The sequence below is a fragment of the Festucalex cinctus genome, chromosome 8 (assembly GCF_051991245.1).
Source record: "Festucalex cinctus isolate MCC-2025b chromosome 8, RoL_Fcin_1.0, whole genome shotgun sequence".
Taxonomy (NCBI): Eukaryota; Metazoa; Chordata; class Actinopteri; order Syngnathiformes; family Syngnathidae; genus Festucalex; species Festucalex cinctus.
In genome coordinates, this window is record NC_135418.1 from 22,600,853 (window position 1) to 22,628,569 (window position 27,717).

General features: G+C 38.2%; 2 protein-coding genes across 4 annotated transcripts; both read left to right on the forward strand.

Moving 5' to 3' along the window:
• The first annotated feature begins 2,090 nt into the window (after nt 1-2,090).
• znf362a (zinc finger protein 362a) lies at nt 2,091-21,440 on the forward strand. 3 transcript variants are annotated; one of them, XM_077529836.1, is made up of 12 exons: nt 2,091-2,585; nt 2,688-2,843; nt 6,049-6,163; nt 9,253-9,386; nt 16,666-16,732; nt 17,008-17,179; nt 17,254-17,373; nt 18,177-18,480; nt 19,085-19,309; nt 19,427-19,505; nt 20,358-20,516; nt 20,682-21,440. In XM_077529836.1, exons 2-12 carry the CDS (start codon nt 2,782-2,784, stop codon nt 20,835-20,837), a joined length of 1,593 nt encoding a protein of 530 aa, XP_077385962.1. In that variant the 5' UTR covers nt 2,091-2,585; nt 2,688-2,781; the 3' UTR covers nt 20,838-21,440. The 3 variants fall into 3 exon arrangements, with proteins under 3 accessions (XP_077385962.1, XP_077385964.1, XP_077385963.1); XM_077529838.1 differs by having other exon boundaries at nt 17,296-17,373; XM_077529837.1 differs by having other exon boundaries at nt 17,014-17,179.
• Nucleotides 21,441-21,985: 545 nt separating this feature from the next.
• On the forward strand, nt 21,986-27,505 carry emp3a (epithelial membrane protein 3a (MAM blood group)). Its single transcript, XM_077530009.1, has 5 exons — nt 21,986-22,062; nt 23,789-23,877; nt 25,491-25,593; nt 25,675-25,815; nt 27,146-27,505. The coding sequence occupies exons 2-5, from the start codon at nt 23,800-23,802 to the stop codon at nt 27,319-27,321; spliced, it is 498 nt and encodes a 165-aa protein (XP_077386135.1). The 5' UTR covers nt 21,986-22,062; nt 23,789-23,799; the 3' UTR covers nt 27,322-27,505.
• The last annotated feature ends 212 nt before the right edge of the window (nt 27,506-27,717 follow it).

A 27,717-nucleotide genomic window follows, 5' to 3' on the forward strand; every position in this document is an offset into this window, starting at 1 on the left:
TACTACTTGTGAGAATTCGTCATTTGCAGGACATGACATTTGAGCCATCACAATTGATGAGACGCTTGAATGAAGCAGTCGTGTACTATTATTATTATTATTATTATTATTACAATTCTACAAGCTGTTTCATGCCCAACCTTGATTGTTTGTATACAGTATCTCAGAAGAAGCAGCCGCTCACCCTGTAATAACTTTTTTTCCCCTCACCCGAGGGGAAATTGTCCATTAAAAAGCCACTGATCTCTTCTTTGTAACGCTTCTCCGATGGTTACGAGACGTCCAAAAGGAGCAAGCCTTTTTTATTTATTTATTTTTTTTTTTTTATTATTCCTTTATTTTTTTTCATCTTGAATTGCAACTTTTACCCCCCAACCCCCCCACCCCCCCCTTTAAGCTTAAAAAGACTTCATTATGGCATGACTTGTGGCCTTCTGTGGAATAATTATGAAGAGGAAGTGTTCGAGCACAGGAAATGAAATTTTCATTTTCCATCATGTTTCCTTTTCCCCTTGCATTCCATCCTCAGCCACTCCTTGAAAATGTATGGCGCCCTCTGGTGGGCAATTTTGGATCTGCAAGGTGAGCATGGGAGCCGCGAGTCCGTGTCGCCGTGCGTGAGTTCAGTTCCATCTTTGTTGACATGTGCAACAATGATCGCCACAAAAACCACACGCACTGGCCACTATGGAAACACGTGTGCTCAAACGCTACATGCAGCACTGCGCTTTACAACACTTTAAAAACAGTGTGCTAACATTATACAGTACATTAACATTATACATGCTAACCACTCCTAAGCCATGTTGCTCAATAGTTCATTTTTTTATAGTGCAAAAATAAAAATGTTAACTGATTTTATTTTGAAACATATAATTGTATTTTGCATCACTGATTTCCATGGATAATATTTATGCTGTTTTTTTTTTGTTTTTTTGGTCCCGTGTAACTTTTTTTTCATGGGATTTCCTGTGCTTTGATTTTATCCACACTTCCTCTTTTTTTTTTTTTTTTCGTTTGCACACCTGCATCTCACTAAGTATGTGTAAACAGATTGACCACTCTTTTTGTCTGACCCGTGTCGCCAATGTTTGATTTATACTATTATATAATTACGGCCTGACTGCATTCTCTTTTGTGACTATATGATTTATTATTTTTCTTTTTTTCGAAAGCAGCATCATTAGCATGTGAACAACCAGAGGCCCCCTTTTCCTTACTTGTATATTTTTGTACTGACTCCCTTTTATGACCTTTTATCTTTCTATATTTTTGTGTAACAGTCAAAAGCAGCACTATAATAATCAGTATTGATTACAGTATTGTCCACTTTTTTTTTCTTTTTTTTTGTCCTCGCTGGATTTCTTTTATTTTTCCATCCTTCCACTTCCTATTGACCTGATTAGGGTTGCAGGTGAACTGGAGGTTATCCCAGATGATTTTGAGCAAGAGAAGGGAGGGGTAGTGAGTCTCCACATATTCGCCATTTTCATGATTTTCATTTATTTATGCTATGCTTCATTAGTCACTGAAAAAAACTCTCTTATTCGCCATTTTGTGCTCATGCCCGGTCTAATAGTTTTGCTTTGGCGTCAGCTACAAGCATGATGGGAGGAGCTTCATTTAGTCATTCCGATGCTTTGCCGCCATCTTGTGGCATCTTGGTTGCAAATGGACGACGTTGAAGTGAGGGGAGGAGCTCCAACACCGTTCAAAACTCTTGTCTGGTTAAAAGGTAGTGCTTTGCTGCCATCATGTGGCATGTATAGGTAATTAGAAATTGGACTGGGGGGTGGGACCTATTACTACACATGGTAGGTAGCCAATAAAATATAGTTTTGTTTTTGTTTGTTTTTTCGTCCTCAGATGGTCACAGTCAATAATCTGGATGATATCAATCAATTTTTTTAATTTCCTATCGCCAGTCTCACTGCGTGGTCCTCTTCAAAGCGACCGCTAATCTTCCTCGGCTTTAGCCGGGCAAGCCTCCCTCAACTTGCCCGCTCAGCATCTCGCCGGCATTCCAGCCGCCGCATGTAAACACTGTCCCGTAATCCCGTTAATCCCTTTCCAATTGCCGTCCGACGGCGTCACACCGACGTGACGGCGTCTGCGGCGGGGCTCCGTGGGGCGGATCCCACAACGAAGCTGACGCAGGCCTCCAGGAGGGTCTCCACGCTCCTTAGCAGGAGCACGTTGACCCCGAGGTAAAGCGGCAGCACCAGGACGCCGAGCGCGGCCAGCGAGGCCAGCGTCAAGTTCGAACCCCGTCCCCGACATCCGTGCGGCGCCTCGGGGGCCGTCGCCGTGTTTTCCTTCCCCTGAGACGACGAACATCTCCGGCCGTCGGCCGCCACGGTTTGTCTGAGGAGGAGAAGCGAGCACGTGAGCAGGATCACGATCAAGTAGAGGAAGATGACGGCCCAGCAGGGGCGCATCGCGCTGGGCAGGGGGCTCAGCAGGTTGGGCAGGCACCGCATCAAAGAGCCGCCGACGGCCAAACAAGCCGTCGCCCGGGCTTCCGCCGACTTCCATCGACAACGCAGGCTGAGCGCCACCGCCACCCACACCGACAAACAGCACAGGTACCCGAGCGCGTGACAGCGCCAGCCGTTGTTCTCCTCCTCTTCATCAACATCATCATCATCATCATCGTCTTCTTCCACTTCTCTCGCCGCCGTCCACAGGTATTGGGTGAAGGTCTCCACGGCGACGAGGGGCGTGATGAGTATGAGCACGGCGCCGTAGGTGTGGCTCAGGAAGAGCAGGAAGCGCAGGGCGATGACGCCTGGCGGTGGCGTCAGCTCGGCGTGCCACGACTCAAAGACACCAAGGAAGCTCAGGTAAACTGCACAAAGACACAATTGACAGTTAACATCGTAGACGTTTTCACTCAATTTCCTGTTTAGGCTCAAGCTGGAGAGGACAAAGAGAAAACACAGTGCCATTTTAAACACACAAAACGTTTGTAAAACATCAAAGACACATGGAGCCTTTTAATTGGTCGTTGTGTTTTGTAAGCGTCAAAGACACATTTGCCTTCTAATTTACCTAAAAGGGAACATCACAACCTACCTAAAAACCAGAAACTTTTCTAAGTTTTTTGTAAACATCAAAAACACATTTAGTATTACAGTAACACATTTAGCCTTTTAATGCAACACAGTTTTGTAAATATCAAAGGCACATTTGCCTTCTAATTTGCCAAAAAATGGAACATCACAACCTACCTAAAATGTAAACGTCAGACACTTTTGTATGCTATTTGTAAACATCACAGACACACTTGGTTTTCTTAATATCCTATCATGTAAACTACCTAAAATGCTTTTGTAAATATCCCTTTTGGACATTTGTAAACATGAACGACTCGGTCACTATTCCAATAAGCTTACATGTAAACATCAGACACTTTCATTGGACCAGTGCTTTGTAAACATCAAAGACATTGTAGTCTTCTAATGACCTAACGTGTAAATAATCTGAACCTATCTAACATATTTTGTAAATATCAGACATTTTTGATATTTTGATAGACAAGTGTGTGTGTGTGTGTGTGTGTGTGTGTGTGTTTTCATCAAAGACACATTCAGTATTCTAATAACCTAATGTAAATATTTTAATCTACCTAAAATGTAAACATCACTTTAGGATGTTTCCAAAATGAAAGACACATTTAGTATTCCAATGAACTTACATGTAAACATCAAAGATGTCATGTTCTTAGATAATGTTACCACCAATATTGTTCCCTCATTTCGTTTACAACACAAAAGACACTTTTAGTCTTTCAATGGACCAGTGTTTTGTCAACATAAAAGACAGTTTAGTCTTCTTATGACCTAATATAAAAAAAATTTTAAGACATTTTTGCTATTTCAATAGACAAGCATATCAAACACACTACAATAACCTAGCAACCTCACAACCTACATAATGTTTTGTAAACATCAGAAACTGTCTTGCAATTCAGTGTTTTGTAAACACCAAAAAAGGAAAGGAAATACCACGCTTCCTTAAGATGAAACCCAGGGACAACAAATATGATAAAAATAGCAGAGGCCCCACAATTGAACCCTGTGGAACACCCGACAATGCAAAAAGTCCCACCTGTCAGAGAGGATCTAAACCACCCTAGAACGCATACAATGACATCATTAGCAGCCAACGCTTAAGCTAGCTCGCGGCACGCTCACCTGTGAGCAGGAAGTCGGTGAAGATGAGGATGCAGCAGCCGCAGAATGCCACGGAACTGCGCGACGTCGCCAGCGAGGGCAGGCACAGGAGGCTGCACACCAGCTTGAAGACGCACAACACCGACGCGCCGTCCAACACGCCGTCCATGTCTGCGGGGCGGGGGAGACGCCACACGCTAAACACGTTTGCCACTTTAGCCCGGAGGTGCACCAGCCAGGAATGTCAGCCGCATGTAATCGTTATTTCGGAACTTGCTTCTCTTCAACTTGTGCTTGGAGATCAATACTTGAACTTTGCACTGTTTACTATGAGGGGGCATCACGGACATCATTTACACGGCCTAGAACAAAACACCACTAAAATGCTCTCATATACAGCCTACTGATTTTTTTTATTTTTGGCTCACACAGTCTCACAGGTACTTTTTTAAAAATTTGTTTACACAAACAAACTGAACACCAATGCTCTCACACATGCTGCTGAAAATCTCTCTCACACACTCCAGAAACAGCCTCACACACTTCTGACATGCTCTCATACATTCAGTATAGAAATCCTCTCATACATGCAACTGAATAGCTCACACTTGATGCTGAAAAGCTCACACACAAACTCCTGAAACAGCCTCACACACTTCTGACATGCTCTCATACTCGCACTACAGAAATTCTCTCCCACGTTCTGAAGCCTTCTCACACACTTCTGAAATGTTCACACACACACTACCGAAAAACTCTCACACTGAAATATACTTAAGTCTTAAGCCTTCTCACACATTCCTGAAACATTCTACTACTGAAAAACTCACACACAACTAAATTCTCCCACACACTATTGAAATGCTCTCATACATACACGTATTACGTCATACACACAACTGGAAGGTTCTGACACCGAACTGAAACACTCTCGTGCACACTACTGAAATGCTATTGCACTTGCTGAAACAGTCTTCTCTACATGCTGCTCAACAGCTCTCACACTCACTATTGAAATGTTCCCATACACGCACACACTACTGAAATGTTCTCAACACTACTGAAAAGCTGAAACGCACTGCTGAAATTCTCTCACACTACTGAATTGGTGTCAGACATACAATTGAAAAGCTCTCACACATACTGAAAATGCTGTCATACAGACCAATGCAACCGTCTTACAGACACTACTAAATGCTATCACACAAACACACACAACGGAAATATTCTCATACACGTTACTGAAATTCTGTCATACACACTACTGAATTACACACTACTCACATACACACACACAATTGAAATGCTTACACGCAGCACTGATAAATCTCACACACAACGGACTCATTTTTACACATGCTTACTAAAAAGCTCACATTCACTATTAAAATATTCTCATGAACACACTACTGAAATACTCATTTCACACATTACACTGAAATACCCTTACAATATCGTGGAATGCACTCATACACTAAAACAACGCATGTATGTGAGAGCATTTCAATAATGTGAGTGAGCAAAAAAAAAAAAATCAGAAACATGTGTAAGATCCTTTCAGTAGTGTGTGAGTGCTAATCCTGAATTATATTCCTCGCGGCCTGCAAAGTTTACAAACACACGCACACACGTTGCATTCACATAAATCGGCAACACAACACTGTAACGTGAACATGGACAAACTCGCACAAAATAAAAATGGCAACATGTTGTGAGTTTTCAGTACCTGGTCTCGGGAGTGTTCGGAGCCGCATGTCAGCCGGGAGCTCTTCAGCACGCTGTCTTCCTCTTCCCACCCCACCCCCTTTTTTATTTGCTGTTGCTAATAACCCTCCTCCCCCTGATGGGCTCTCGCTCGCTTGTGGCCTCCCAGGGCGCCTTGCGACTTGCACCTGGAGCAGTGGCGGGCGTGGCACTGTTTGAACAGGCTCGGAGAACCAGTCGGGCAACTAGCTGGCCCGCGAGATGAGCGTGTCAAGACAAACAAGGTGAGAGGGGAACAGAGGGGGAATTATTTAACTTGTTCAGGCAACTGCATGCTAATAATACGCTTAACCCTCAGGCCTTGTTGTAGTTTACAAGCCTTTCAATTTCTCCGTGTCTAATTTTGTCCACGTACGAACATTTGGAATTTTGAAAATTTTGCATGTTTTTTTTTTTTTTTTAAATACATTTTAAGCCTAATCTGGTTCAGTGAAGTCAGTTTTTGTTGATTTATTTTGACTCTTCAAATTCCAGTTTGTTTGCAAAAAAACACAGGTTGTGAAACAACCTCAAAAATGTCCCCCAAACCCCCCAAAAATAAATAAATATTATCATTAACGAACTTTTCTTATTATGGAAAGTAAAATTGGTGCCACTTTAATTCATGTCTTGACCATCCTTGTAACTTTCCCCATTAAAATGAATGGAAATGCCATTAATGTGTTCCAGCCTGCCAAATAAACAATCCTCAAATTTTGCAACATATTTTTAATATAAACAATAGCAACCTATAATATTGTACCTCATAAAAACATACAGAATGACATAAATACAATTCACAAGAATTCAACCGTATTTGTTAGGCTTTCCTTTGCCACCGGGGGCAGTATAAGACAGACGTTGCATCCAAGCAGGAAGGGATTTCTACGCAGTTGAAACGCGATGATAAAATATGTTAATTGTACAATGCATCTGTATCACATTTGTTCAAAACAATATATCAGCCAATCATATTGCAGCAACACATCCTAAGTGTGGCAGTTATATTAGTCGTTCTTTGCAGAGGATAAAGACGTATGATCTCCAATTGATATTCTGATCACTAAAATTTCAAATTGTTGAATCTATATAGAAACCCATCGAGGCAACAAGCCTCTGTAGAACCTTGCAAATTAAGTACAACTAAACAAAATATCAGCTCCAAGATGCGGGCGAAATAATTTTGGACTTACTGTACAGTTCCTGTGTCCATTGTGTAAATCTCAACTCATCTATGTTCAGATAGCGCTTTCGCAACAGCTGCAGCAGTAACAAAGCACTTTACAGAACATATAATACAATAATCACAGCATGGATGACATCACATACGTCTTTTATAAGCTAAGTTTGAAAGTAAACAAGCATGTATATTATATTTCAAGTTTCAACAAATTATTGTATGTTAACACACTAGCTAGCTTGTTTGAAAAGGACATTGTTTTAAAAAAAAAAGAAAAAAAAAAAAGAAAATGGGATAGAAGTGCCCAACTGACACTCCCCGCCCTCGCTTCAAAATTAGTGCTGGTACAACAAGCATGCTGCCGAAAAAGCACAACCGTCAAAGCGCTGATTCATTTGAATAACTTCTTTGATGAATATCATGGCCAGAAAATGCTGAAAACTGTTCACAGCGTCTCTATGCGAAGGACAACAAGCACCACATGACCAACCCCCCCCCCCCCCCCCCCCCCAAAAAAAAAAACATGGCCAAAAACACAACAACAAAAAAAGGGCCAACTCACACGCCATCTTGGAAAAAGCAAAAGGCAGATCAGTGCTACTGTTGGTTGTTGCTAGGCAGAATTCATGGGGCTTGACGATAACTGCCCCGCTAGTTCTGGATTACAAAACTGCAGACACACACGATGCTCACACTGAGGATTAGGAAAGAAGATTGTTTACACACACTAATCTCGGTATATCCATGGCTCTGTATTAAATATAAAAAAAAATATTAAAACAAAATAGGCAAGTCATTTTAAGGAAAATATTTTGTCATATATTCCTCAAAGTCACGCTCTGCAAGATGGGAGTCTAATAATAATATATGGATATATGAACACCTCAACTCAAAAGGAGGACTCCTTGTTTCCCCTCAGGGGAAAAAAAAAAAGGGCGGGGCATAAAAGAGCAAGCCGGACTACCCGGAGAAAACCCACGCAAGCACGAAATCTCTCAACTGAGATGCTTATCACTAGTTCACCATACTACATTTATCACATTACATATGTTATCAAATATTTTATTTTATTTTTAAATGATGTGATTGAGAAAATCACCACTCAAGCACGCACACACAATTTAAAAAAATAATAATTATAATAACAATACCGTAATATTAAAGGGATACTTTACTTATCTAGCCATTTTTGGCAGTCAAACATTAATATTTTGCCTATAATAAATTTGATATTTTCATTATTTTTCACATACAATTAGTACCTTTAAAAACACATTTTGCAACTTGCTATCGACTGAAAATGACATCACAAGGGCTCAGTAACCAATCACAGCTCACCTGTTTTCTAGGTTTGGTCATGTGACATTCACAAGCTGAGCTGTGATTGGTTACCTGAGCTCTTGTGATGTCATTTTCAGTCAACAGCAAGTTGCAAAATGTGTTTTTCAAGGTACTTATTTGTACATGGAAAAATAATGAAAGTATCAATTTAATTATAGACAAAATATTAACTTTTTATTGCTATAATGGGCTAAATAAGTGAAGTATCACTTTAATAAACACTAAAATGTCAGCACAATTACAAAATAGCACTATTAATATTATTAACAACATTGTTTATAATAATAGCAATAATAATGTTGCAGATAAGATTGTTCTCTCGCTAAAGGGGGCTGAGAAAATTATTTCAAATTATTTCTAAATATATTTTAGAAGATGAAATAAAATGTGGAAGGCGCCACACAGATTCCGAGTGGGTCTTCACAGAGGATTTTAATAGTTAAAAGTATTAACAGTAATTATAGTTATTAAATTTAAAAAAAAATAACCGCAATAATATTGACAACAATTATTTTACAATGTAAACAATAGTGATGACGCTCCTCGCTTGGCCTGCTCGTTCGGTCACGAGTCACGAGCACCACCTGGTGCTGATGTTTGCACATCAGCCAGGGCCGCGCGCGCGTTCACGTGACGTGCACCAATTTCAACCAACATGGAGGGAGCGCGTTCACGTTTCCTCTCATCGTCCTCTCTCCCCCAAAATCCCCCCCAAAATGTGGAATAGAATGGGTTAAAAGGGGGAGAGAAAAAAAAGAGGAGGAAAACAAATCTTTTTTTTTTTTTTTGTTGCCGGGGGTTCGCCTCCTGCAGGACCCAGAAGTGAACAACAGGCGACCCGGAAGGTTTGAAGTCCGCCTGACTGCAAATCGACACGAAAAGAAGCTAGTGGCGATCGTTTTCCCCCCAAAAGAATCGTCGTTCCGGCTGCGTGCTCACTCCAGCAGGTATGTAACAGTACAGTATGTGGCTTCTCCCCCACAAATCTCTCGTCGACGTCGCCGAGCTTTCAACTCGCTGGATTCGCGTCGTCGTTACGCAAGTCGTGCAAAAACTAAGTTGCCATCACCACCACCCCCCCACAAAAACGAGCCACTCTGCGGTGCCCCTCTGACAAAACGTGTATTTATTACCCATTGCGTTGCATTACATGACATTGCATCCACTGTGAATGTTGATCCCGCACATCCTCCATGAAAGACGTCGTGTTTGTCGGAGGAAGTGTCATCAGGGCTGTTTTTTTTTTCTCCCCCCCTTCAAGCAGCCGGGATATTTAAAGCTGCAAAATGCGAGTCAACAATCCGAAAGAGAGAGAAAAAAAAACGAGGACAAACGCTCGCCTGTGCCCACTCGGAATCGCGGACGGCGCCCGCTGCTTATAAAAATAAAAGCGAGGAAGGGGCTGCCATTTTTGTTTCTCTTTTGTCTCATTTTGGGCCAAAAGCAGACGAGATGAGACGCCAGGCTGCAACTAGCCAGCAACACAATAGGAACCTTGCGTCATGGAGCCCCACATTTCCATCATGATTGTTATTCATATTCATATCAGCTGAAGATGACCGTCTCGTTCCAAGTCGTCTCGCAATAGCAATAATAAATACATTACTGCGTTTATGATGGTGATGGTGATGATGATGAGGGATTATACAACAGGAACCCAAAACCAAGCAAAACGTGCTTTATTTAATTAAAAAAAATAGATATTTATTTTAGTTTAGTTTTAGTTGGACATTTTTCGTATTTTTTATGACATATTATACACTGTAGCTTTGAAAAATAATTAACAATTTTGTATTTAGTTTTATCTTTTTACTATTTGTTTACTTTATTGTATTTTTTTTATTAAAAATGTTTTTGCTTTCCATGTATTTTTAATTTAGTTTTAGTTATAGCCTTTTGACTAATATTAATTAAAGTTTGTCATAATTAATCATCTGTTTGTAATTTAGTTTTAATCCAATATTAGTCGACAAAAAAAAAAAGAGTAATTGTAGTCAACTAAATTGACAATTTAGTCGATATTTTCCCATCAGTATACATTTCAAATTAAAACACATCTTTTTGTAACTGTAGTTTAACATGCAAGACACATTTAATAAAACAGTGTCTTGTTATTGTTTCAATGAATCATGTTGAACTAACAATATTATAACTTAGTTTTCACCAAAATAAAAAAAAAAAATGCATAATTGCTTGAGATTCATCTTACACCTGCATGATGAAATAAATAAAATTAAATCAATTAAATTACATTAAATTTTAGTCAGCGTTATAAGTCTCAAATGAATGGCTTTTATTTTAGTTTTCGTCTGAAAACAATTTTTCGTGACAAATTATGACTCAGAGAACATTGTTCAAAAGTGCCGTTCGATTATTCAGCAGTGTTACTAAATAAGGAGCCAGTGCATGCAGTTAAAAGAAAGTAAACAGCTGAGATGGGACGTGCGCGAAGGCACCGTGCGTGCTCTCCACCACGGCTGCAATTGAGGACAGCAATATGGCGGCACCCATGCTACTCATGTTGTCCTTGGGGCTAACTAGGACCTGCTAGCACCATTTATTTATTTAGCTGTTTTTAGGACAGTGCACATTCATCAATAGGACGAACTGGCGTCCATGTTTGCAGTGCCTCTTTCGTCTTGCTCCTTCGTTCCCCCCTCCCCTCTCTGTTCACTGTTGAACCAGTACTTGGCCCGTGCCAAGTACTCTGGCTTCTGCAACCTTGTTAGGGTAGGTAAGACCCTAAATTATCTTCAAGTGTCTTTGGTTCAATTAACTACTTCAATGAGCTACTATGCATTACATCTAGATAAATAGATTGATTAACATTTTAAAAATGGTTTGCTACTTCCTGATTCATGGACACAGTGAATAACATTTAGGCCAGGGGTGTCCAAACTTTTTCCTCTGAGGGCCACATACAGAAAAATAGAAAGCTGCAAGGGCCACTTTGATTTTTAAAAAAAAGTTATTTATTGATACATTCATTGCCAGACCAACAAAAAAATGCATCATTTGACGTCTTTTTCCGTCAATGGCAGTGAATGAGTTAAACATGGTAAAAAATCAATGAGGCAATTATAAATTGTTTATATAATGTGGCAACGCACATCGGTCATCAACTGACCACACTTAAGAACCATTAAATTAATGTGATGGTTTCACAAATTGGACCTTGACACTAAGCAACAAGTGGATGAAACTTTTTATTTCTGAAACTGAATTATTAGCTGCAAATTTGTGTCTTTGCGTAGCTAGATATGTTTAATCCACCCTCTTTTTTAAAATTTTTTTATTTTTTATTTTTATTTTTTTTAACAGCATTAAAAATTTATTTTTAGTATTTGCCGCGGGCCGCCAAAAAATGTATGGCGGGCCGCAAATGGCCCCCGGGCCGTAGTTTGGACACCGATGATTTAGGCCAATGATACTGCACCATTCGCTACCTCGTTTTGAGTTCTGTGTTTGTATGTAAAGTGGAGCGCTCTATCACAGTAATTCACATAGGATGGTACAAAGGCTCCCTCTGGTGGTATGTCAAAGAATCACAGCTGTTAATACTTGAGAAATGTATTTTGGATATCATTTTTATGTAGCTTGTAACCCGAGGACCACCTGGTAACGCTAGACTATTCGATTCCGTGGTTGGCTGAGGTGGTCTTTACATGTGGTCCAGATGCAGATGCAAAAAAAAAACAAAACAAAAAAAACAACAACCTTTTTTTTCCCCCCTTCCTCTGGTTTTTTAGTCTTTTGGAGACATTTCTCATTGCATACTTTGGCACTCATGCACCATTCCTGCGTGTGTTTGCTTTAGCCGAGGCATAACACTGGGCCGCGTACGCCAGCCAACAGCAACAAAAAAAACCAAAAAAAAAAACAAAAAAAAACTCTGGTCCTATACACCCCCCTTAAATATTTGTCTAATGATGGCGGGCGCGGTGGATCGCTTTCACCTCCTGCCGGCTCGTCTAACTTGCGGGAATTGCGCGACACTAGTTGAAAAACTGACGTTGTGCATCATTTTTTTTTATATTACATTGAAATGCTTTTTAAGTACACTATTATGTACTGTATAGTAGGGGTGTGAATTGCCTAGTACCTGACGATTCGATTCGTATCACGATTCACAGGTCACGATTCGATTAATCCCGATACGAATAACTCGATTGTTGCGATTTTTTTTTCATTCAAATTTAGAAAATACTAATCAGTAAGCTTGTAGAGTGTAAGATTTATATGAAAATGTATTATTTATATATCTGAAATTTCAGTCTTATAGAGGTTGTAATCTGTTTCATGTTTGAACAGCGTTAAAATAAAATATTAAGGCTTAATGTTCCGTTCATATAACATTCTTCCATGCTCAAGGTGTGAATCCTAACCCGAAGTCAGACGTTTTGTTGAATATTTTTCCATTAAAAATGGAAGTTTAAAAATCGATTCACACCCACACACACAAAAAAAAAAAAAGGCAATGATGATAAGACGTTGAATCGGTAAGACTACCGAATGAACAATTCTGAGCTCTTAAAAAAATAAAAAATAAAAAAAAAATAGATTTTTTTTTTTATTGAATCGATTCGAGAATCGCGCGATGTCGTATCGCGATATATCGCCGAATCGATTTTTTTTAACACCCCTACTGTATAGTGTGCGTAACCCCAACTTAGCAGTGTTGGTATTTGCAGAAGCGCAGAATGTACAGTAAAATGGACTAAATGTTTTGTTGCCACTGTTTTGTAGCCATGACAACTGAGATTGGGTTTAAAAATAGAGGGGCAAAAAAAAAATCATAAGTAGCCAATATGAATCCTGTGAAAGTCAGAATGCTGCTGAAGGATGCGTTCACTTTAATCAAATGTAACTGTTCACCATTCACCCGATCAAATGTACTGTTATGGTACCTTTGATTAGAAAAAAAAAAAAAAGGTTTAGTCCTTTTGATCCATGTGACTCGGACAGACAAAAAAAAAAAAAGCTTTGTTTGGTTTGGTCTCGCCTAAGACCTGTTTGACAGTTATTATGAGTATGGCCTTTTTTTTTTTTAGCAAGTCATATTTTATCACCATGCCTTTCGGCCTAGCTTAAAACGCATCTAGCTTAAAACGCATTGTTTGGATGATTTACAACATGATGGAAGGAGAAATGCCCCCCTCCCAGCCCAGAATGGAAAGTGGTACTTTCCCTGTGATCTACCAAACTCTTGATAGCCACAAACGGAAAATAAAATCTTCTAATCAAAGCGAAAAAAGAATACGAAACACTGTTTTCTTTTTTGTTTTTTTGATTATATTGAGCAGGATTAGTGGTTGACTGAGAGAGGCATAGAGGACTGTACCATTTATTTTATAATGGGGTAAAACAATCGTGTCCAAACTATGGCCCGGGGGCCATTTGTGGCCCAATCCATTTTTAAGCGGCCCGTAGCGTCAACTAAAAATGACATCTGCTACGAATACATTTGTTTGTATATACTATAGAGCTTTTCTAAATATGCTAATAAACCATTTACAATGAAACACATATAACATTGTGGTGAGTAAAAATAATTCATTTTTACAAGCAAAAATTCTGTTCTGTGTCACGGTCCAAATTGTGAAACTATCAATTGAATTATTCCTAAGTAACTGCTTGGAAAAACGTCCATTTTACAACAGCTTGCTCTTGTTTTGGTTTTGAATTTAGAGATGAGATTAGGCTGTTGTTCAGTGGTGAGACTAATATTTTCTGGTGGGGTCTCGACCACTCCAAAATCTATTCGCCTTGTAGAAAGCTGCTCACAAAGCAGTTTTTCAAAAAAATAAAAATTATATATATATATATATATATATATATATATATATATATATATATATATATATATATATATATATATATATATATATATATATATATATATATATACATACTAACATAAACAACATGCAATTGATATGGGAAAAAAAAACAAAAAAAACTTTAAAGTAGCCCTTGCATCCTTCGAATTTTTTTGCATGTGGCACTCAGAGGAAAAAGTCTGGACACCCCTGGGGTAAAACTTCCATTATAAGTTCATCTCGAGCCGGGTAATTAAGATAAATGGAGCAGAGTTTAGGTTTGCAAGTGTCTCTCTTTTTATCATTTGAGACAAGCCCCAACCAAAAAAAAAAAAAAAGAGCTTAAAATGGCTGCTTCAAATCAAAATGTCCGACTTTTGATGTCGTTTCAGTCATGGCTTCTGCCGCTTACCCTTTGCACTACAATGACAAATGGTACAGTCCCGTGATCTTAATCCTTCCACGTGGGATTTGCGTTTTTGCAATAGCCTTGTTGTCGATGGGCTTTCATTTTTTACAGAATATCACCAATCACCAAAACTTATTAGTAATGCAAAAAAAAAAAGTATTATAATTACAAAACAAACAATGGTTATGGCATTATTTGTTTCACTAACCTTTTTTGACCGCCGCGCTCCCCAGTCAGTTGTTGGACATGGTATGTTGACGCTGATAACGCTTTGACAGTGCGGCCCCCCCAAACAAGAGCGCCCCACACGTGACCGCATATCTAACAACGGGCACGGACGCGTCTTCTTACAAACGTCTCCTTCACTTTGTTTGTGCAAGGAGTGAACTGAAGATGGAGCTCTTATTCGCACTCGTAGAACTTTGAAGGTGCGCACGGCAAAGAAAAAGTGTCTAAATTGCAGCTGGTGATGCTAAATTAGGGTTGAGTTAGGTTAAATTGCAGATGGGTGAGTTGCATCATTCATACAATAGAAAATCAAACAATCATACAGAACTTCGTTGGCATAGAAAAATGAAATTAAAATGAATGGGTTAGGGCTGTGCAATTAATTGAAATTCTATTAAAATTTTCAATTATTACTCTCTTTTCAATTTTAAAATAACTAATCATTTTTTATTCAGTAGGAACTTGAATAATTATAGTGTTTCAAAGAATTGTATTTGTCTTAATATTTTTTGTTTTTTTACGTTTAAATGTTTATTTTCTTGTTTTGTACCAAAAAAAAAAAAATTGTCCTACTGCACAGTGCACATGCTGCATTCTAACTTCAAGTTTTTACCACCATAAATAAATGAATATATATTATTATAAATTCTGTTTGGTGCTAAGGGAACTTATATAATTATGGTGTATATTGTTTTTATTTTTATTTTTTTTAAGAGAGTGTATATTGTTTTTAATTGGTCAAATTATTTTTAATGTAAACATTTTCTTGATTTGTACCAAAAAAATAAATGATCGTCCAACTGCACAGTGCACAAGCTGCATTCCAACTTCAAGTTTTTGCCAACATAAATAAATAAATAAATACATAAAATATTTTGTAATTATTATTTTATATTCCATTTAATTCTGAAAAAAACAACAAATAAAAGATAAATAAAGATAAAAAATATAATCATTATTATTTCATTGTATATTAATTAAAAAATAGAATACATTTTCATCTTTTTTCATTAAAACAAAATTTTTATATTTTCATTATTTTATTTTAGTATTAAAAACGGAAATGGTATATTGTATTATTCCTCAAGTAAATGTTTTTTATTTTATTTTGTTTTGTAGTTATTTATTAAAAAGAACAAAAAAAGGCTCGAGTGTTTTATCTTAGTATTTGAAACTACAAAATATTTTATAATTTTATGTTATTAATTAATTATGAAGTATTATAAAATACTATTAATCTGAACTCATTTTGTAATTAAAATAGAAATTGTTTCTTTATATTGTAATTAATAGCTACATGTTTTTCAGTATTTTATTTACCATTATGGTTTCATAATTATTTTTATTTTTATAAATAAAAATAGTATAATTTAATGATACTTTTATTCTATTATTATGATCGTCCTACTGCACAGTGCACAAGCTGCATTTCAACTTCAAGTTTTTGCCAACATAGATAAATAAATAAATAAAAAAAATCCCAATGTCCAAATCCAAATGGAACTTAGATAATTATAGTGTTTCTATTTTTTTTTTTAATTGGCCTTAATATTTTTAAACATTTTCTTGTTTTGTACCAAAAAAATAATAATTGTGATTTCACTTATAGCCAAAATAATCATGACTATTATTTTTCCATAATTGAGAAGCTCTAGAATGGGTAAGTCAGTAAGGACCAAATAACTGAGTGCATATTCCCAAAGCAGTCCCTTCTAACAAATATTGAACTTGGTGTTTTGTTTTGTTTTTCCCCTTCTCGTTGTGTTCCAGAATGGCTGAACCTCGCTTTAACAGTCCCTATTTTTGGCCCCCGCCGCCTGCCATGACTGTCACTCAGGTGAGCGTTATTTCAAGTCTGCTTACCTTGAAAATTTCCAGAGGAAAAAAGAAGTGATGAGGAGCTTTTGCATACATCAGTACATCGAAATCTCTGATTATTCATGTAGCGTTACCTGGCAACGTGATTGCGAAATTCAGTAGGGAGTCGTACAAAAGAAAGAACGCATTCAAACGGGGCTATTTTTAGCAACAGCGACCATGACAAACTCCAAAAAGAAAAAGGGACTTTTTGTGAAATATCCGACTAAGTCTTCTCCATTTGATGGAATGAAGGAGCAGCTGATGGCGGAGAAGATCCGAGCGGCTCATCCGCCCCCCGTCACGCTCCCTTCCCAGCAGCCTTTGCTGTCGCCGGACGGCGGCCAGCACGCGACGTCGAAAGCCCAGCAGCCGGACGTGGTCCTGCACTCCAGCCCCGCCCGGCCCACCTCCAGCTCGCTCACGGGTACTCTGTCACGATTAACGTATCGAACTTTTCGGTGCGCGCGCCAAGAATGATGACGATGACGTGTTTACAAGGTCGCATTCTCGGCGACGTCAACTTGAACCTGGACGAAAAAGCGGCCATCAAAGCCAGGGGATTGTGGGAGGACTGGCGTCAGCTCATCGAGCACCCCGCTCGGGCCAACCATCTCTCAGGTGACGGCACAGTGGAAAAAAATGTTTTGATGCGTTCAATTATTATTATTATTATTATTTTTTTTTTTAAACAGAGAGAGAGAAAAAAATTATTCTAGGGCTGGAATATAATTTCCTAATTTTCCTTTTTGGATTCAATTTTGATTCACAAAAGTTTAGTTTGATTCGATTTGGATTTTTCCTGATTCAATTCGATTCACTTCAGTTCGATCTGATATTAATTATGGAACAAATATTACATTACAAATTAAATTTTGCGGCGACAGTAACTGGTTAAATTATTTAGCTTTTTAATGGAAGTAACATGTTATAATTACTTAAGTGTTATTCAAACATTGACATCAGCAAGGATGAGATGATTTTTTTTCATAATTCTAATTTAATATTTATAAATAATATAAATGAAAAAGATTCTGAATTGTCAGAAAGTGCAATAAGTCAGGTCTTTCATAAATGCAGGAAAATACTTTTAAATTCATGTGGACATTATAATTTAAAGAAAACAGTAAGATACACACAAAACTGGCGTTTAAAATCCTATTTTCTTAGGAATTTATGGGAAAATTGAGACCCAAAAAGAAAATCGATTTGATATCGATTATTCAATTTTTTAAAACCCAGCCCAAAAGTATTCATTTAATTGAGCAGGCAATAATTAAATTCATATTTTAACATTATTAATTGTTCAATAGGTAGAAAAAGACTGAATTAAAAATGAATCTAGAATGAAGTAAAATTAAGATGCATCCAATTTCCCAGTCCCCTCGAATGCACCATTGTTAACATGGCCTCTCGCCCTTCAGGCGTTTCCTTGGCGTCCAGAACAGGAAACCTCAACAACTCTGAGGTCACCTCCCCCGCCACGCCGCCCTCGGGAGCCTCCACGCCCCACCTGCTCTCCAGCTTCACCAACCCCCACGGGATGGAGCCCGGAAGAACCAACGGAGGTCTCATGGGTCTGCTGGGGGTGTCTAAGCCTCCCAAGGATGGACGTCGGAAAATCAAGGCGGAAAATGGCTCCTCGCTCTTGGTGGTGCCGTACCCTATCCTGGCGTCCAGCAATGACCAGTCCGCCATCAGCATCACTGCCAAAGAGAAAACATACAGGTACGGCCGTATCTATCGATCTATCGATCTATCATCGCCCTAGCTAGCTAGCTATCATCGCCCTAGCTAGCTAGCTATTATATAGTTAGCTAGCTGGCTATCATCTAGATATCATCTAGCTAGCTAGCTATCATCTAGCTAGCTAGCTATCATGGCTAGCTATCTAGCTATCATGGCTAGCTATCATCTAGCTAGCTAGCTATCATCTAGCTATCATCTAGCTAGCTATTGTCGCTCTAGCTCGCTAGCTATTGTCGCTCTAGCTCGCTAGCTATCGTCGCTCTAACGAGCTAGTTATCGTCGCTCTAGCTAGTTAGCTATCATCGCCCTAGCTAGCTAGCTAACATTGCCCTAACTAGCTAGCTGGCTATCATCTAGCTAGCTAGCTGGCTATCATGGCTAGCTATCATCTAGCTTTCGTCTCGCTAGCTAGCTATTGTCTAGCTATCATCTGGCTAGCTAGCTATCATCTAGCTATTATCTGGCTAGCTAGCTATCAAAGCTAGCGATCATCTAGCTAGCTAGCTAGCGATCATCTCGCTAGCTATCATCTAGCTTTCATTATCTGCCCCATCATGCATTTGCATTTGTATGCCGCCCACAGGTGTAAAGTGTGCCCGCTGACCTTCTTCTCCAAGTCGGACATGCAGATCCACTCAAAGACGCACACGGAAGCCAAGGCATACAAATGCCCTCACTGCACCAAGACGTTCACCAGCGCCCCGTACCTGGCGCAGCACCTGCGCATCCACCTGGGCCTCAAGCCGTACCGCTGCGCCTACTGCGAGAAGTGCTTTCGACAGCTCTCGCACCTGCAGCAGCACACCAGGTTGGGTGGTCCTACATGTTTCTCCTTAGAGAGGATAGATTTTTGTGTATGAAATGGGGATTCAATGGCATGACAGGACTTGTAACAGAAAATGTAATTTTTGTTGTTTCTTAATAGAATCCACACGGGAGATCGTCCGTATAAATGTTTCCAACCCGGATGTGAGAAGGCCTTCACCCAGCTGTCTAATCTGCAGGTAAACTGATACTGATGCATCAAATAGTGTAGTGTATTTTGTGATTATTAGGTTTTTTTTATTCCATTTCATTCTGACAAAACTCAAATAAATTTAAAAACACAATTAAAACGATATAATTGTTTTGTGAAATGATATTTAAAAAAATATAACACATTTTCATCTTTTCTCATTAAAACAAAATTTGTATATTTTGATTATTTTATTTTTGTATTATAAACTAAAATGGTGTATTTAATTTTGATTTCATTGATATCAAAGTAAATGTTTTTTAATTTTAGTTTATTTTTTTAAAATAAATTTCAAGAGTGTTTTATCTTAGTATTTAAAATTTTAAACTTTTATTTCATTGTTAAAAAAAGAAATATATTTTTGGAAGAATATTTTAAAATTGTGCTTTTCATTTAAAAATAAAATGCAGTGGTTTTATGATTATTTTAATATTACAAATATAAATAGTATCTTATTATAAATGAATTTTATTTAATTATTACAAAACTACTACTACTAATTAAAAGTGTTACATTATTTTGGTATTTATTAAAAGATATTTTTTTTCAGTATTTTATTTGCCATGTTTTCATGGTCATTTTTAATATTAAAAATTAAAATAATATAATTTTATGTTACTCTTATTCCTGTATTATGGTACTACAGTGCTACAAAAGTAGAATATTCTATTTTACTATTCAAAACTTATGTGTAATATTGTATCACTATTTTTTTTACGAGTTATTTTTGTAATTTTTGTTTTGTTGTTATTAAAAGCAATTGATTGTATTTGGTATTTGTCATATTTTACCATTTAGGTCAAATGAATAGAATGTAATTTTTGTGACGTATTGTTTGCAGTCCCACCAGAGGCACCACAACAAAGACAAGGCCTTCAAGTGTTCCAACTGCTTCCGGGCGTACTCAGACGCGGCATCGCTGCAGATGCACCTTTCTGCCCACGCCATCAAGACGGCTCGGGCCTTCTGCTGCAGCACGTGCGACAAAGCGTACACGTCGGTGAGTCAATGGCCACATGCTGCAATTGTGTGTGTTTTGTTTTGTTGTTTTTTTTTTTTAAATATATTTTGATTTTCTTGCAAGCCCCAGAAATCCCCTTTTTACCATATGTAAATGCTCACCATCCAACGCATACCACATCATCTGCACGCCCTTGTGTTGCAGGAGACCTACCTCATGAAGCACATGTGCAAGCACGCGGCCGCGCAGCACGCGGGACCTCGGAGGAGTGACGCCCCCCACCACCACCCCCGGATGGATGCCTCGGACCTGAGCGCCGCCGCCATTTTGTCCCGACATCACCTCTCTCTCTCCGTTTAGTATACGACGACGACGATCATGCGACTAATGGACTCGGGTACGACCAAAAACGAAAAAAAAAGTGCCAGAGTGTACTAATATCCTATGAGGAGGTACAGTACTACTTTCCTCTGTATTAATTATAAATATATAAATATATACGCATCTGGATTATGGCTCATGAGCACTTTGAGGCCTGGAAAGAACAGACCTATAACATTTATTGTGATGTCACAGATTGTTCTTTTTTATACGCTCCCTAACTTTTTTAATGCTCGTTAAGCTATCTTCTATATTCAGTATAGTATGCATCTTACGTTTATGTAAATATTATGTGCCGAGTTTTTGTATCGTCGATATTTATTATTTTTGGCCACATTCCCTCTTGAGATCACTTATGTTTTGATAAGGAGAAAAAAAATGGTTAAAATCAAAGCAACAATTTAATACGATCCGACGTAAGACTTGCGTTTACAAAATCTGCCTTGACAAAGACGATCAAGATTTCAGTATAACAATCTGTTTATTATTGTGGTAGCCTCGTGTGTCCTAACAAAAAAAAATAACAACATAGGATTGACTGTCAACCTCTTTTTAAAAAATAAAATAATAATCAGAACTTCAGAGAGTGGTGAATTGTGTTATTTTCCCGATCACAACATTCTTTTGTCTGTCAGAGGGTTATAGTAGTTTTACTTTATTTTTAATTCAAGTAAGTTAAATGGTTCCAGTATGTAAATTAGTGTTTGATTTGAAATGAATACTTTCACACACATTTGAGCATCATGATGTCAACTTTCCCTCACTCATTAGTAAGCGCGTGCGTCCGTGTGCGTGCGCGTGTGTTGTGTCTTGGGTGGGCCGACACTTCCTGCACGTTGGCCATACAAAGTGGGGGCACTTTGAACTTCCTGCCTTCATTCGCCTCCCTGTTGACTCATGCCAGGCTGTCATGGAAGACTTCATTCCTCCTCAGTGCAAACCGCATTCATACTTTTTGAAAAGAAGGAGGGGGTACAATTGGACCGATGCAAGGGGAATTTGATTTTGCTCCAGACCACAGTTATGAGGGGGGAGGGCCACAAGGAGGCAAGAGAGGAGGAAGGGAGGCGTGGGTGAAACTTAGAGGAAATGGGTGTAGCGTACTCCTCCTATGCCGCTACACATTCCGACTCTCCTCGAAAGAGCGCAGGAGGAGGATAACATCACCTCTTGGGACAAAACTACAAAACATCCAGGCAAACTGGTAAGAATACATCGTGTGTTTCTGTTCTTCCAGGAAATTCGTTTAATCGTATGTTTAGAAGGACGATGTGTTTCCAATATCAGGACCTCTCACATGAACTCAAAGCACCGTATAGTAGAATGTAAGCAAACGCAAGCTGCTATCTACTATATGGTGATGAGATCATAGCGGACCAGACTGCTGAGAACAACTTTGTCCACACTGTCCCAGTGCATTCATTGGAATATAAATATGAATGTAGGGGTTATCACGATGAAACGCCTTTGCTGTTCTTTGCTGTTATCATCATGAAAATGAAGCATAATAATGAAACTAAGGTTTAACGTGGCTGAACATTCTCTTAAAATGTGTTTGTGTCATTTTATATCAGTTTTGTTTTGTTTTTTTCAGTGGATGTTTTGTACATGATTTTGGCATGTGCCACACACAGCTCTGCAACTACACTGTGATATCAGTGGTGATTTTTTTATATATTTTTTTAAATACAGTTGTGCTCATAAGTTACTGTATGTAAACGTATGAGCACAAGCCCTAGCACACGTGTCAAGATCCGGACCTCGAGGGCCGTAGTCCTGCAGGTTTTGGATATTTCCCTTCTTCAACACAACTGATTCGTGATCAGCTCATCAGCAAGCTCTGCAGAAGCCTGATAACGAGCCTGTTAATTGGAATCAGCTGCACTACAGTAGGGAAATCTATAAAACCTGCAGGACTCTGGCCCTCGAGGACCGCAGTTTGCCACCCTTGGCCTAGGATATGTAAACATATGAGCGTAACGTTATGCTTTTATTGCCCACAAGTTTTTTGTTTTTGTTTTGTTTTTTTTGTAATAAACAAATCACTTTGATTTGTGATCATATAAATTCTATTCTCAAAATCAAATGCATGTATCCCTGAAATTGCTGTCCACCCTGTCATGATCGGGCAGCTTCCCCCTTAAGAAGCATCCAGTGACATTATGACCAGGCATGTTTTCTCTTCAATGGAGACAAGCTTAAAATGTCCGCCCTGTCATAGTGAAATATCGATTGATATACAGTCAGTTTGCTACCCAAATCATACTAAGTGAAGGTCCACAATGTGCTCATAAAATGCTAACATTAGCCAAAAATGTCCACCCTGTCAGCAAGCTCACATTTTCTTTTCTCTGCCTGACTGTATTTATTTATTTATTTATTTAGTGTTGACCAATATGCATTGCCTTTACTTAGAATATGAATATGAAGAGAATCTCATCAAAACTAACTACTGTGAAAGTGTATTTTGAAAAAATCCCAAATCCTTGGTAGCATTAAAGCAAAACATAAGACCTCCATGTTTCTTTCTTTGGCAGCAACTTGTCTCAATTGCAGTTCCTGTTTTGAATAAAAGGGCTTTTTCAGTGTTTTTGTATGGGGGTTGGGAGCGGGGATCAAATAAGGCACAATCTTGCTGCTCAAGTGAAAGAAAACAAGTTATGAGTATGTGGGTTGTGATGTCATGGAGAGAAAAGTGTAAGATGAGAGAGTAAGGGGGGAGCGTGTTCGTGATTTGCCCTAATAGATAAAAGATGTTCAGGGGGAAGGAGTCACGAGATTGAGGCTCATTTTGGGGAGTCTTCACCTCATCTTGTAGATATTTTATGAGGAAGCTGAGCTGTGATTCATAACTGAGCCCTCTTGCGACACTTCCTCAAGACACCGCCTAATAATAAGAGTTTTTTTTTTTCTTCTTGATTTTATTATAGCAACCTCAGCCATGGTGTTTTTGCTCATATCCTTGACCGTGCTGCATCTTGTCACTCTGTCCATGCTGCTCGTGGCGACCCTGGAGAAGGTGAGTGAGTGGCACTTATTGTCCAGCAGATGGAGCCATATACACACTAGTCCATAGAAAATGTTGTAACGTTGGCTTCCCCAATCCTTTGGTCCTCGACAGCTGGACTCTTGCAGGTTTTAGATGTTTCTGTCCTCCAACACAACTGATTCTAAAGATCAGGATCGTTATCAGGTTTCTGCAGAGATTGCTGATGAGCTGATTATATTAATCAAGTGTTGGAGGACAGAAACATCTAAAACCTGCAGGACTCGAGCCCTCGAGGACCATGATTGGACAAGCCTGCTGTAAAGTAAAAGCAGTGTCACCTTTCTGAAACTTTGAGTAACATTTCATTTAATCATCTTAACTTCCTCGGGTACTCCGGTTTCTTCCTGCATTCCCAAAACTTGCTTGATAGCTTCAGTGGAGACTGTAAATTGTCGAAATGTGAGTGTGATTGTTTGTTAATATGTAACCTGTGATTGGCTGGCGACTAGTACAGGGTGTGCATCATCTCAGGCCCTAAATCAGCTGTGATAGGCTCCAGCACACCCTTGACCTTAATGAGGATAAGCAGTATAGAAAATGGATGAATGGATAAAGCTAAAATGAAGTAAACATACTCACCAGGCTCTAACTGTCTACTGTACAGGCAGAGTTTTAAGTTTCTAACATTCGAAAACTGACATTAAAGTGTAAGAAAGAGTTAATAACTGTATAATATGATGAAAAGAAAATTGAACTAAAGTAAAACTATTCACCAGGCTCCAACTATTAAACGCACAGGAAATGTTAAGTGCAAGCTTGTGTCTTTGGGTGTCCCACAGGGTTCCATTATAGGTCCGGTGCTTTTTAGCTTTTACATGACCCCCCTTGGAAAAATCATCCCCCCATATATATATTTAAATTGTTTTAAACCATTCCATCTCTAAGCAGATAATTCCCAAATGTACGTCCCACTTGAATTAAACAACTCCATTCAGCCTTTTTTAAACTGGAAGAAATTATCTTCTCTCGACCGTTAAAAGTGTTGGCGACCGTCTGGCAAACATCATTGCGACAGTTTGCGACCCTGAACAACGCCAGACGAAAAAAAAAAAAATATTCGTTACGTTCCATTCTACATCTGGCGCTTTTCTGCCATTCTATGCTCCCCTCCTAGGAGACATACTGCAAAATTATGTTACAGTATATTTTATTTTTTATTTCTATGCAGATGGCTGTACATAATACTTAACTTCAGAAACTGCACGCTGCCTCTTTTAGTCTGGAAGAAATTAAAATCTGAACGGCAAATAACTTCCTTTAGTTTAAACGGCAACACAAGTGAAGTCATTGTCTTTGCTCGCTGTGAGCTGTGTTTGAATGTGCTCTATAAATAGACTACTTACTTTGTGTGAGCGTATGTGTTTTTGCTACAGTATGGGGCCCGTATTCCCGGTTTGACTATCTTTGTGGGGACTGATTTGGTATTGTGGGGGACAATGTGGTTCGCCCCACAAGTCTAGACATCTTCAGTTGTCGATTTTGGGAGTTAGGCAATCAGTGTAAGAGGCTAGGAAATGCATTATGTCAATGGGACATCCCCACTAGGATACTAAATTAAACGTGTGTGCGTGTGTATTTTTCAGTCCTGGTGGGTGTGGGACAATTCGGAAATCAGCGACCTGTGGTACAACTGTTTCCACGACAATGCCACAGATACGTGGCTGTGCGCCGCCACCAATGAGAGCGGTAACTTGCATTCCTGCATGATCCAATAATGTCCTGAAAGTTGCAGGTTTGAAAACTTTGGTTGGGCTTCACTCATTGCAGACTGGCTGCAGTCGGTGCAGGCCCTCATGGTTCTGTCCGTGGTCTTCTCGTCCATCTCCTTGCTGGTGTTTGCGGCTCAGCTCTTCACCTTATCCAAAGGAGGACTCTTCTACTTGACGGGACTCTGTCAGGCCTTTGCAGGTACGGTTACTATTAGGGGTGTAAAAAAAAAAAAAATCGATTCGGCGATATATCGCGATACTACATCGCGCGATTCTCGAATCGATTCAATAATCGGCAGAATCGATTTTTTTTTTTTTTTTTTTTTTTTTTTTTTTTAGGATTCACACCTTGAGCATGGAAGAATGTTATATGAACGGAACATTAAGCCTTAATATTTTATTTTAATGCTGTTCAAACATGAAACAGATTACAACCTCTATAAGACTGAAATTTCAGATAAATAAATAATACATTTTCATATAAATCTTACACTCTACAAGCTTACTGATTAGTATTTTCTAAATTTGAATGAAAAAAAATCACAACAATCGACTTATAAATTCGTATCGGGATTAATCGGTATCGAATCGAATCGTGACCTGTGAATCGTGATACGAATCGAATCGTCAGGTACTAGGCAATTCACACCCCTAGTTACTATTGTTATCATTATTGACTGAATGAAAAGAGACAAAAAAAAGAAAAAAAATATTTCAAGTCTTTATTTTTAATTTAATGCTTGATGTTTAGTTGACTACTGCTTAATGTGACCTGTACATTTAATGCAATCTTCTTCTTTTTTTTTCTTGGTATTTTAATAATTGAATGAGATATTTAATTTTATTTTATTAAGTAAAAGAGTAAATCTGCATCGTTATTTTTTACAGTTTGTAAATTCATAATTTAATTTCGTTTTATTTTACTTTTCTGAGAAGAAGAATTTATCATGTGTTGCAAATAATTTTCCTGACAGTTTTGAGTTATTACTTTAACATGAAAGTATAGAGAATTTTGTTTTGATTAATATTAAATTAATTCCATTTATTTATACTGATTTTTTTTTAAAGTTAATATGATTCAATCTTATTTTTCTGGGAAGAGGAGTTAATAGTGTGGTGGAAATAGTTTGCATTATTTTGTTTTACAATTTGATTTCTGAATTTAATTTAACGTCATACCTTTTCATTATTTTTATTTTATTTTTACCTTATTATTCTCCGACGAACAGGTCATGTGGTGGAAATAATTTTCCAACTATATATATTTTTTCTTTTAAATTAAAATTGTGTAAATGTATATAGACAGTTTATTTGTTTGCAAGTGTTCATTAATTTAATGTATTTTATTTTATTAGATTTTTAAATTTTCATTGTTTTTTTTTTATTTGCTTTTTAAAAATGTTATTGTGATAGTGTTCAATTTTCTTTATTATTCTGAATGGAAATGATCATTTCTACCGTTTTTATAGAAGTCGGCTAAATTTATTTATTTATTTTTCTCCACAACAATTTTTCTGTAACTCTTGCAGGCTTCACCGACTTTGCAGCGTGCCTCATCTTCACCTTTCACAGGAAGGAGATCCTAAATGACTCCAGAGATCTGGGCAATGGCCGCTTCGGTTATTGCTTCATCCTGGCTTGGCTGTGCGTCCCCCTCCTGCTGATCAGTGGCGTCCTGTATGGACACTTGCGAAAGAAGGAATGAAAACATACTTTCACGTTTGTGGGAATCAAAAAGACTGAAAGGGCCATGTTGTTGCATTCTGTAAAAATGTCTTGCTGTAAGAACATCAACAAAAGTGCAAGCAGTGCACACACATCAAGGGAAAAATGCTGTATCATGTGCTGAGTGATGTGAGTAACTTACTGCAGTGTGGGTTCTTTGAATTAAAAAAAAAAAAATCTTTGACCTTAAAGAGTGTTGTTTTCCCAGTGTAACAATTCAAAAGAGTAATATGGACATGCCGTAAAGAAACAAAAATAGCAATCATACAAATTGATAGTTTTTAAATTGTTTCAAATTACAAGTTTATTATATATATATATATATATATATATATATATATATATATATATATATATATATATATATATATATATA

Coding starts and splice junctions, on each gene's coding strand:
- znf362a (XM_077529836.1), top strand. CDS start 2,782: ATGACGCCTGGCGGTGGCGTCAGCTCGGCGTGCCACGACTCAAAGACA. Junction 2,844..6,048: donor AAGACACCAAGGAAGCTCAG/GTAAACTGCACA, acceptor GTGGCCTCCCAG/GGCGCCTTGCGACTTGCACC. Junction 17,374..18,176: donor TCGGGCCAACCATCTCTCAG/GTGACGGCACAG, acceptor CTCGCCCTTCAG/GCGTTTCCTTGGCGTCCAGA.
- emp3a (XM_077530009.1), top strand. CDS start 23,800: ATGGTGTTTTTGCTCATATCCTTGACCGTGCTGCATCTTGTCACTCTG. Junction 23,878..25,490: donor TCGTGGCGACCCTGGAGAAG/GTGAGTGAGTGG, acceptor TGTATTTTTCAG/TCCTGGTGGGTGTGGGACAA. Junction 25,816..27,145: donor ACTCTGTCAGGCCTTTGCAG/GTACGGTTACTA, acceptor TAACTCTTGCAG/GCTTCACCGACTTTGCAGCG.